A 12,424-nucleotide genomic window follows, 5' to 3' on the forward strand; every position below is an offset into this window, starting at 1 on the left:
CTAGAACTCAAAACCCTACTTTAAACTGTGCTCATACATAAGGAGGGTAGGCTTTTGATAACTGTTCTTAATAAACACAGGCCTAGCTGGCTCTTGGTAAATAAACACCAGGCAATGACAAAACATTATGAGCATGTCCTATTTTAGAAACTGTGATTGTCAAAATATATCAAGTTAGCTTTGATCTCTTTCCATAAACTTCACAGTACCAAATCCTTAAATATCTATCATTAGTTCAGCTCCAAATTCATAGTCAACAACCGGAAGACATATAAAGCATACATGCAACCGCATTAAAAAAAAAATCTATGTACACAGTCTTTTATTTTTAATAGCAGATCTGCCACTGAAGTTTAGAGGATATGGAAGCATTTACCAAACATGGCTTAAAGGGTTTACTATTTCAACATAAATTTGATAAAGAACTTGCCATATTTGTTACTAACACAATCAAATTCAATACCAAGATGAGAAATATTAAACAGCACAAAACATGTACAGGTGTTCTAAGCAAGAAAGCACATTGTTACTGAAATTGTTCCCTCCACAAGGGAAAGCTTTTCTCTTTATGTTTTCCCCCACTGGTATTACTGGAGACATTACATAGAAATTATAGATGGCATTGTAAAAGAAACTAATTATTCCCACTGCTATTACCACTACCATTCTGTAGAAATCTGAATGCTTAAAGCAAGCCTAAACCTCTCAAGCACACATGCAAGTAGTTGCATGCAGGGAACATGCAAACCCAACACCTACCTCCACTTTCCACCTTTGGAAAGAAATATAAGCAGGTAAAACAAAAATCTTTCCCTTGACTTTCAAATTGAAACAGAGAAACAAGTGTACATCACCTGCCAAAACGCCTACCTGTAATCTAATAAACTTTATTATCTCTAAAAGGCTACAAAGTCATATACAACAATACTGGATCACTCAGAAGAGTTAAAACTGATTTCCGACTGCAATTGAATCCACTTCATCTGAAGAAGAATATATTTATGTATTTTTGTACTGCACAAGGTTTCTCCTTACACACTAAAGCGTTCTTTATTCCCACAGGGACTGACTGCACAGGCAAGGACACCTGTAAAATACAAACTTTTTTTCACTTTGCAGCCAGGTGCATTGTAACTGATCTGCTGGTCAGGTCTCATCACAAATAAAGTCATGCAACTTGACCTTCTGCAATCATCTGGTCACCAAGAATTTCTGCTATCAAAATAGGGCACAATCTTTTTTGAAGGATTACTTCCCAATGACAATTCTTTGAAATGGAACAGGAGAGGCAAAAAGGCAAAAAGAAAACCAGAAAGTCTCCTACCCTAACAAAATGAATCCAGAATTACAGTGTAATATTCTCTCTTTGAAGACAGTCCTTTCTAAAGTATCCTGTCAGACATGAATGAACTATATTCCAACTGCAACTTTCAGCATCAGATGCTTTGGAAGAACATGTAAAACCTCACAGATCTGAGCAGCAAGTGCTGAAGGGTATTGAGAAAAATACTTATATAGTCATTTGGTTACTTACATTGTTGTTGCGTGTTTCTACTGCTGGAAACTTCCTGACTATGAATTTGACAGCAGATTCCAGGTTTTTGTCAATAAGATAGGATGGTTTGGCTTTGGGGTCACCGCATGCCTATAAAAAAATACAATAAAAAATGAAGTAAAAACACAATCTCCCATCTAAAGCTGAGTGATAGCTGCAAATCTGAAGACAAACTAGAAAGATTCTTTTTTGTTGCTTTTTGGGGGGGTTGGTTTTTTTTTTTAGTGAGCAGGTGATAAAATGAAAGGCAAAGTGCAGGGACTGTCACAGCTGAAATATGCAATGGGAAACAGTACAGAGATGCTCTTCTACTGAAAAAGATGCATGAAGTATCAAAGCAGTTAGTGCAGAACAGCAGTGGGGGAAAAAACTCAATCCTAAAAGAAGGAAAAAAAAAAACTGGTTTCCTTTTAATGCTATTCCTGGTTTGAGGTAGTGTTGTATTCATCTGGAGTTAACAAACTGTTAGAAAATTCAATCATGTCATCATTTGTGGAGGACTGCTGGGCACATTAAGTGATTAAACTATCCTTTGTGAAACAACTAAAAGCCCCACCACCGACCTGCATTTAGGTTTTCTTTTATTTGTTAACTGCAAGACAATTTTCCATCCCCCAAAAAACCACCAGTACTTGCCTAAAATACCCCATTTCCTCAGATCAGTTTTGCTCGTTTCCTTTACTCCTACAGTAGCATAGGCTACTGCTTTAAAAGTAGCAATCAAGAAATTTCATTATATTTTTATTTGAACAGAAGTCGCAACTGTTAGGTCTCTAAAATAACTTACGTGGACATACCAGAACAGCTTCTGTGGGCTAACGAAACACCTATTTTTGCCAGCTACAGTGCATGCTGTCAGACACACTACTTCTTCTCAACTACTCTGACTTGTGAGCCATGCTGTACCATTTAGTTTGCAGTAACATACCCAAAGCTGTGTTACTTACATGACAGAAATTGTACTCAAATTGTTCTTTTCTCTCAAATATTCATTTAGTTTTAAAGTCCTCATAGGGATTTGCAAAGGAGTTTCACGTCTCATGCAAAACTAAATTACATGCTAGGCATTTCTACACAACATAGTGAACTCAAATGACAGCTCATTTAAAAACTTTTCCACATTGATTTCTATGACCAAGTTGTGGACTGTAGAGACAGAAGTCATGGAGTATGAGACCGATTCTGAAAGCGGGCAAGCGGGCAAAGGGAAGGTGAAAAGCTTTGCAAACCTTCCAAACTTGTCCTTGCTGGGAAAGCAGTGTAATAAAAAGAGAGAAAAATTACATATAAACAAATTACTCTTAAATTCTAAAATACGTTACATTAAAGTAAACTAATACACTATTACCTACATCCAAGAGAACATTAGGACCACTGTTACTCTAGGCAGCATACTTTCTACTAGATGGTGATTAGTCTAATACTCACAAACAACTTTACATGTACTTATTGGAATTTTACTGTTGTGCAAAGTGCTGAGTATACACCGAGACACGTAACTTCTAACAGTATTTCAAAACTAAGTTCAGGTAGGGAGAGAAAAAAGGAGTTAACAAACATCACATGCAACTACAGGGGAAAAAAGGAGAGAAACTCAGTGAAGTTTTACATACCTGAAAAAGAAACGGTAGCCAAGAAAAAAAAAAAACAAAAGAGTCATTATTGTAAGTTTCTAAAACTCCTACCAGCAGTACATGATCATCATAATGTATGCTAACGTACTACTCCAAAATACCAAAACCCTCATGTCTGCTAATTTCTTCCCACAAAAATACTAATCTTTAAAATAGCATATCTATAATACTACCAGAGGAATTTATAATGAGAATAAATTCAGCAACATCCACAGTATCAGTTAGATATTAAATAGTTGCTTTAATATTCTTACAGCAGCAAACATGTGCCATGGAAGATCTATTCTGTACACATTTAAAAGTCTTTACACAACTTCAAGAATAAAAATTATACTATTAAATAGGCATAAAAAATGTAAACAATGTGTGCTTCAAATTTATTAAGTCTTAATTAACTAGGTCATGGGTTTGTCAGGATCTGTGCCAGATTCATTTAATTTTGTTGTCCTTGTCACACATTACATTACTTTCTCTACTAAAACAATTACAAACTAAGAAAACAGCTTAACAGACAACATATCTTTGTGGCCTGGCAAATTCCAATATGGTTGCTGTTATACAGGAAACAAGAAATCTGCCACTGTTAACTTCCTAAACTTTTTGGTCTCAATTCAAACACTACTTCCACATATGCTCCTTATTTTTCCCAGCAACAGATGTTTTTCCTCCTAGAAATCAGCTCTCCGGAATGTTTACTAAAAATTGGGTTCTACTCAAGCCCTTTACACACAGGTCACTCACACGGAAACAGACGTCTAAAACACTAACATGCACATCCTCGCGTGGCTTCGGGAACTCAGATCCCACAAGATGACTAATACTATCCTGAGTCTAACTGACAATCCCCTCAATGTATCTGAATGTGCAAGAGAACTCTGCTCCTTCCCATTGTTTGTTTGCTAACATCACACTTAAAGCAACTGTAATTCTTCCTTGTAATAAACCATACAAGATCAATCCATAGATAAGAAACAAAACTGCTGCAAGATATAGAAGGTTAAAGATACCCTTCATACATTTCAAAATTCCAGCTCCTGAAAGGCTGTACAAGGCTACCTACGTGGACTGAATAGAAAGAGGACAACAGACATCACCGAACAAGTGGGTCGATGCCTTTCCCTTTCCTCTCCCAGACTTCACAGCAGCTCAGTTCCTTTCTAAGAGATGATGTTTGATTATTAGCTGTTGTTGCACCAACACTTTTCATCCATACCGTTACCTGCATTCAGTATCACACGCCGAACTGTCTACATAAGCTAAAACTCTCCTAAAATGGCAAACATACCTACGAAGCTCAAGCTCACTGCTGTTTACTCTAGAAAGCAAAAAAGAATGAAAAGACAAATCTCAGCCCTAGCACTTTCGCAGAAGTGTGAAAGTGTGATAAGGCACATAACCACAATTTTGTACTGCAGAAAGAACAAAGACATTGAGGGGAATGGTCTTAGAATATAGTTAAGAAGGTAGCTTTTGCTTTTAACAGTTTTGTTAGTTAATACAAAATCCCTTGTCAGTACTGTAACAGGCAGGAACAGGGTGGTACAACATACAAAGATCACTTTGCCATATACAGCTCTCCAGCATTCAAAATTTTGAGAATTAGCCAGATGCAGTAGCCCTTTCTCAATCAGCCTCAGATATCACTTTTTCCCCTAAGTGTCTTGCAGTAACTTTTCTTCATTTCTTAAAAAAAAACCAAAAAAACCCAAAAAACCCAAAAACCCCAAAACAAAATCAAAACAAAACCAAAACCCAAACCAAACAAAAAAACCCTCCACCCCATGAAAACAGAATGGCAACATTTGTTGAGCATTAAAAAGAAATTAAAGAATTAAAAATGTTCTTATCAGCACAGCATTCATGGAATACAGCTCTGAAGCTATGGGATTCCAGCTGCTTCAGCCCCGAAATACTATACTGCAAGAATCTCCCAGCAGTCATCTCTAAATTCCTTTGTACATCACTAAACAGCTGTCAAGCAGTTATGCTGAAAAAGATGATGCACAGCTACTGTTAGAGACTAACCTCAAGTAATGGGGGGGGGGGGGGGGAGAAAAACTCAAGCACTGGATTTCTATCAAGTTAGACAGCATTTCTTTCCACAGCGCTTTAGAATGGTATCCTGCTACAACAAGATCTCAATGAAGTGAACATATTTTCCTGATCTGATCCTGTGCGTCCAACTCTTAACAAAAACAATATGATTTCTGTCGTAAGAGATTCGCACTGGTCATCAAACTTCAGAGAGATCACACTACATGTACTTGTCAGAGATGCACCACTATGCCATACATTTTGAATTAAAGAAGTGTTTTTCTAACTACCAATATCTAGATAGCTAGATTATTATTACTAAACAAAATTCAGACTCTGTTCTTCATGTGATGCTATTAGGTTCTTCTATACTATATTCACTTCGAAAATTAAGAATACTATATCACTATCCTTTCTAGGTTGTGCTCATTCAGAAGTGGCCAACAAGAAAACATCCAACAACAAAAACTTCTTTCACATCTACATTTAAGGTAAGCAGCCCCTAAACAAGAACAGAGAACCCAGTACAACTGCCTTTGGCCCAGAATACATCAACATTAAGAGATACAGCAAAGAGACCTTTTTCCCCAATACAGTTACAGGTATCACCACAAAAATCAAAGCTTAACATTTTACTTCCTACTTAAGATCAGAGAATGTTGGAGGAGAGCAAAAAAACCCATCCATCAACAAAAATACTGCATATATCCAGCTGATGTGACATGAATAAAAGCAAGTTTCTGTTCAGGTGCAATCATTGCCAAGTCTATTGCAAAGCCACGGTACAACAGACAGGGTGCAAACCTGCATTTAGAACACCTAAACTTCACTCAAGCCTTTTTATATAAACCTGCCATGTGTCCTTGAGCAAGAACATTCAGAAGAATTACCTGAGTTACATGGTGTAGGATGATAAAAAAAAAAAGCCTAAATACATTACTGTGTTATAGAAATACCTTTTTTACATTGTTCTTTTTGTTGCTAAGCCCAACCTATACCAAATTATTAGCAGGGCCGTTTCCCAACAAAAGAGCAACAGGGCCATTTGAATCAGTACTTTCCCATTTCATCCCCCAAACCTCCTACATCAGTAGACGATTATAAACCCAAGTCATTTTTTGCAGTAATTTAACATGGTTTTTTTACTTCAAAAGAACTTGATTTACTGTTACTGCAGACTTGAGATAAAACACTGCTGCGCACAGTTCCACTGGACTGTGACAACACAGACTGAAATCATCTTAGTCAACAAATCGCTTCACCTTCAAGTTTCATTTACAAATGAATCTGCACTAAAAACCACTCTTGTGAATTCACCAGCAAATTGATGAAATTTCAATGACAGCAAAAAAATGCACCATCCCCCGAGTTAGTAACTTACATTAGTAAATGGAAATACACTACGATTTCTCATATTAAAAAAAATGAGAAAATCTCCTCTACATACAGGCATGCAAAGTAAAACTGTTCCCCTCTTGTAATAGCTGCTGGCATTAAAGGCTTCACCCTAAAATGTATCTGTAAGTTCGATTGCTTGGTTTGCATCTATGCGTCCTATAAATAATACTAAATAATACATAGCAAAAAAACATTCAAGGAGACAGGTTCATCATTAACTCCAGATTTCTGTAGAATAAAATGTAGTATTTATTCGTTTCTGTCACACATTTAAAATAATGAGATTACACCAACTGACAATCTCTAATTTTGCAAAAGCAGAACTACTGATTATTCAACTCTTCTTCTCAGTAAAAGCTGCTGTGAATGGTGAATACATAAGGAAACAGTTCACACCACCTCAGCATCTCTGATCACGCCTACCAGAACTGCATTTTGCTGCATTGTGGAAGCCTTAGTTGGTTATTAAACAGGATGCTACCAGGTAACCTTTGTGAATGAATCCTTGTCCCTCTTCACATCTATGCAAGCAGCTGCAAGAATTAGTTGGTCACACATGGACAAATTATTAGAGTACAACTGAATAGCTTTGATGGCTAAAATTTAACTGTCCTACACCAGTATCACTTGGGTAATCTTATACAAAGTTACATTACTGATGTTTGCAGTTACATTAATACTTGTACAAAAGGTAAACCTGTATTTTTATATATAAACTATGCTAATAGGTTCAACCAGAACTATATTGTTTCCATGATCCAACCAGGATCTGGGAATCAGAAGAAAGTCTCAAACTGTTTTTTTGATAGTCTCTATATGCCTTGGACATATAAAAATATGGCTCAAAATTTTATACATGTAACTGCTATTGCACTTTTCATGCACTAACATTCAAAAGTTTGAAAAAATGCACTTCTATATTAAATTAAAATTACAATTAAAAGTATTAAAAGTCAGTCCAATGTTTCCTAGAACTAAGCAATATGTCCTCCCCACCATTATTTGTTATTTGGTGTGTCTTGAACCCCAAAGTATGTCTTTCAAATCCTCGTGTATCTATATTCAGAGATCCAACCCACTAAAACGTGAAGTCATGTGAAATCAGTAAGGCAAGGCTAGAAAGGATCTTGAGAAATCGCCTCCCCTACTTTCATGTTCCAAAGCATTATCAACTCTGTCTGTGTTGACCCTGGAAGATGTTTGCCAAATCTTTACTTACAGGTCTCCAACAGGCTACATTCAAAAACATTCTCAGAGTCTTTTCCAATATTTAATGATCTTTCTTCACGGGAAATTTTTAAGATCTAAACAGAACTTTTCTTGCTATGATTTAATCCATCAGTTCTTGATCTCTGTGGCTATAATGAATTGCACAAACCATTCCCCTTCTCTCTACAGCAGTCCTAAATACTCAGAAACCTGTAGCACTTATCAATTTACTTTAAAAATAATCTTCCCATTTTCCTAATAGGTGAAATTTTCTGCACCGCTGGTCTTTCTTATTATTCTGGTCAGGACTTTCTGCATTTTGTCCACCTTTCTTGAAAATTGTGTCAAACAGATACATTGTGGATAAGTGTCAATGCATGCCACATAGGGCAAAAGTCTTCAGGCTATCCTGCTCACACATTTATAAAACTTCATGTCATCCTTGATTTTTTGCAGCAAAACTTGGTCGGTTCATGTTTGCCCTGGCGTGTCCCTAATATTTCCTGGCTATTTTCTGCAGACTCGCTATCTCATTACTTTTCATTCTGTATTTCCAATTTCACTAAGCACAAAATAGCTTACAATCATACTTGCTCAACCACCTCCAAGTCTGTTAAACCACAGCTACAATTTGTTAAGCTCAAACTGAACTCCAATTAGGTTCTTCATTATTTCTTTAACTTCTCTCAGCTACCTACCTACATATTTATTAAGCACATCGTAGTCTTCATCTAGGTTGTTAATGCAAAGAGTGACTGGAACCAGTCACCCAGCAAAACCCTGCTGAACCCCAGGCTGACTGTGAGATCTTCAAAATTGTTCCCTAATATGGTTATCCATCTGCTTTCATCATTACAATTTCATCCAGATGGTACTTCCTTAGATTGTTCATGAGAACAATCTGATGAGGTAACGTCAGCAGCCTTGCTAAGGTCAATGTGCAAAGTATCTACTCAGTTGCCCATACTAGAGCAACCTGTCACCTCGCCAACGAAAGAAACACACTAGGTTTGACACTATCTGTCCAGTGATTAATTTACTTTATCCTCTTGTGGTTGTAGCACCTGTTTAAGTAAGCACTTGGTTCTATTAATCAAATATGGAGCAGGTAAAACGCCAAGAAAAAACAAAGAAGTTTCACTGCCACAAAACTTTCCCTAAATTTAGTTTATAAAGTGACATCTTAATAAAAGAAAGCATGACAATGGGAATGCCCTGTCTATTTTGACTCTGTAATGGGAACTGTTAAAACTTTCTAGGTGTATCTCCTCTGCACATGACCTTTAAAGTCTCTTGCAACTAAAACTGGGTTTGTTTCTCTGTCAGCACATGGCAGGGCAAATGAACAGTAACCGCGGGTGGGGGAGTGGGCGAGTAATTCCTATTTGTAAACAAAAAAGCCAATGCAAGATAATTCTAGGCAGCTACAATTGATGCAGAAGGATAAATCCACCTGGCTTTCTCTCTGTATATTTTAGAAGATAATCATGGGATATTTTTATATTTTGCATTAGAAAAATCTTATTGTTTCTTTACAAAATCAGTTGCTTTTCTGAGTTAAAGAAAACGTGACATGGTATCATCAGTTTGTGTTTGCTTTCTGAGCACAGGAATTTATCTATTTTATTTCCAGCACTGAATATAAGGAGTTTGTTTGGGGCTTCCTCCTCTCCTTATCAGCACAACAGTATTCAGAGTCATTCTTCCAAGATCACAGACACAAACAGACAAACATATATTGTCATATTTACCCTTCAAAGAACCGCTGACACCTATCAAGCACTGCAAGTGATACACCCAACCCTAAGACCCTTCCCAATGACCTGAAGACATTATCTGTTCTTTCCAATACCAACCTTGGAATTCAAAACTACACTATTTGTGAGCTGCTCCTCTCAGCTCAAAGCTCTGCACTCCAGCACAGAGCTCAGTGTCAAAAGGGTGATCTAACCCTACACCCTTCCAAACTTCAGAGTTCTGCAGACTGGAAACTTCTCCATGTTCTGCCAGTCACCTAAAACATCTCCCACTTTTTTCCTGAAGAACCACTCTAGTGCCTGAGCAACAGTACACTTTATTGACTGGTTCTATTCACCAAAAAATCAAGTGGCTTTTACCACTGTCCCCTGCAATGTTTAGACTTTGTCAATCCTCTTCAATACAGTTCCAGAGCTCTCGGGATCTTTTTCTTCACCCCGATGCCACAAGCAGCGTAAAAGGCTGGTGAAGTAATACTTGACCTCTATCCAGCCTTGGCTGATCTGGTCAAGTTGTCACTGTTTTACCACAGGAGACCTGATGCAGTCCCTCCTCTTCCCCTCACAGCATATGTCTTCTCTTGCTCTTTTGAAAAGAGCATGTACTTTAATTGCTGCAGAAGAGAAAATAAATAGGGAAAACAAAAAGTACTCAAGTCTTTCAAATGGCTAACAAGTAACATTCTCAGTAAAGGTAAAAATCCAGTATCCCCACTATTCATCTTTAAAAGAAGTAACTGGCAACTAATCACCTGCTAAATGATTTTAAATCTGGCTTCATACTAAGTTATGTGGTATTCACAATAGGATTGGGACTGCATTTTTAGTTTGGAATGGTAAAGATCAAGTCAGCTAAAGCCCCTGCAAATATTTATTCTGTTCCTTATCTATGACTTCAGTTTGATTATGCAGTTCATATCTAAGAATTGGTTTAGGTTTCTCATTTTTCAGATACCATGTAATCAGAATTGAGAAAGTTTAAAGATTTTGTTTTGTTAATGACTTTTTAAGAAAATATTTTGCACACAAAGGTAAAACCTGTAGTGTGAAGAATAGCACAACAATGCTAGCAAAGCAATTAATGCTAAATAACAGACTCATCATGTTTAAATAACATATAGTCTAAATAATTCAAAACCTTAACTTTTATCCCCAGCAGTTCTGTTGACATTCATCAAAATCACACTCTCTTGCTTCGCTCTGGCTAAACCTATAGTTCAGGTATTTTAAGATGAAATCTCTTACTGTAAACACTTCCTGGTATCCAAGGGCTTTACAAACAAATAAAAGACAGGCCCAGAGAAAACAAGATTATTTCTCTGCCACCACTCTTGAACAACACACTTATTTGACAGTCCTGGCAGCATTACACAAAGCTTACCAACAGTGTCTCAGTCTGCTCTGAAAGGTAACCACAAAATCCAAGCTTCATCTGAACTAGAGTGGCATGAAAAAAGTGCTGCTCTCTTTGATTTATAGAGGTTTAGTTGTAGGCAAGTATTGACAGCTACGTGGTAAACAATACTACAATTGTCAGCCTGGATAATTGCCAATAAATTCTTAAAAAGTAGAAGGAACATGCCAGGAGAGAAACCACAAGGGTATGACTTCCAAGTCCAGGACTAATACTGGTCCCAGTACAAAAGAGCTGAAAGCTGCAAGCAAAGGGTCATCCTTCAAAATAACAGCAGCAACAAAAATTCCACCTCCCTACAGATAAAATACGAGTTTTGTCTCATCATCCACTATTACCTTAGTAACTCCAATGTTCATATTTTCCATGTCTCTTTCAGAGGCAAAACCCCATACATTTAGATACTCTTATCTTTAAAACAACCTCAAATTATTTCAGAAGACAACAGTAGCACAGAAGGGCAGCAAACAGGAAACTATGAACAATTAACAGCTAGATGCACGATGACATTAAAATTGAAATTTACATAGGAAGATGAGGTATAAATAGCAAGTTTCTAACTGCTTTTAACTTCTGTAATTCCTTGGTAAGTAAAGTTTTCCTACATTGTTTCTAATAGTCAAGAAAATTCTTAATCCTTTAAAATCCCTACTCCCTAGACAGCACCTATAGCAATCTGTAAGACAGCTACAAATACTTCAGCTCTCACTTCCTCTTATTAAAAAAAGTCTTAGCCATTTCCTTTAACCGCAATACCACATATTGTGTGGTTATCTCTAGTAACTTGAGTTTCGATATCACCTTCAAGGAGGAAGCTATGAGATTCTTAAATAGCAGTTCTGGAATTGACTGTTTACAGAGAGGGGAAAAGGGAAAAAAAAAACAAAACCAAAACCAACCACATAAAGGGTTCCCAAGCATCCAGCTATGCTGCAGCTGGGATGAAGAGAGGTCCACAACAAAGTACAGTAATCAATCCCAAGACTTCTGGGGCTCAGCATCAGAGCTAGCCAGCCACCACTGTCAAGCAGTACTGACTGCAGCTTAATAAAACTACTTGAGTTGCAAATCACTGTATGAATACACAGATTTGCATCTGGGACATCTCCAGATCTACAAAACTATGTCACACAATAACCAAGCTGCTTGGTCATGCCTCCTCCCTCTCTGTATGCAAAACCTATGCAATTTTGGACTTGGTTCACGGCATTTGCAGGAAGAACTGGTGTCACCTCTAGTGCTGGTGCTCCCCTACTGAGAACCTATCCACTTGCATCACTTCACTGACACGAGTAACAGCAGACGCTACCACCATATGGGCAAACGTGCTCAGGACTCTGCCAGCTAAACATGCCAGCAGAAACACAGAAACATGTCTGTAGGCACTGGACCGCTTAACACAACTACGTGTCTCCAAATCAGA

General features: G+C 37.4%; 1 protein-coding gene across 4 annotated transcripts in view; it reads right to left on the reverse strand.

Moving 5' to 3' along the window:
- NCKAP1 (NCK associated protein 1) overlaps positions 1–12,424 on the reverse strand; it is a 61,201-nt gene that overhangs the window by 46,822 nt on the left and 1,955 nt on the right. For 2 of the 4 annotated variants that reach the window (XM_055811974.1, XM_055811973.1), the window contains exons 2-3: positions 2,785–2,802; positions 1,535–1,645 (exon numbers count right to left, since the gene is read on the reverse strand). In XM_055811974.1, coding sequence (XP_055667949.1) covers positions 1,535–1,645; positions 2,785–2,802 — 129 coding nt within the window. The remainder of the gene's footprint in view (positions 1–1,534; positions 1,646–2,784; positions 2,803–12,424) is intronic. The other 2 variants (XM_055811976.1, XM_055811975.1) reach the window with 1 other exon arrangement.

The sequence above is a fragment of the Falco peregrinus genome, chromosome 8 (assembly GCF_023634155.1).
Source record: "Falco peregrinus isolate bFalPer1 chromosome 8, bFalPer1.pri, whole genome shotgun sequence".
In the NCBI taxonomy this organism is placed as follows: Eukaryota; Metazoa; Chordata; class Aves; order Falconiformes; family Falconidae; genus Falco; species Falco peregrinus.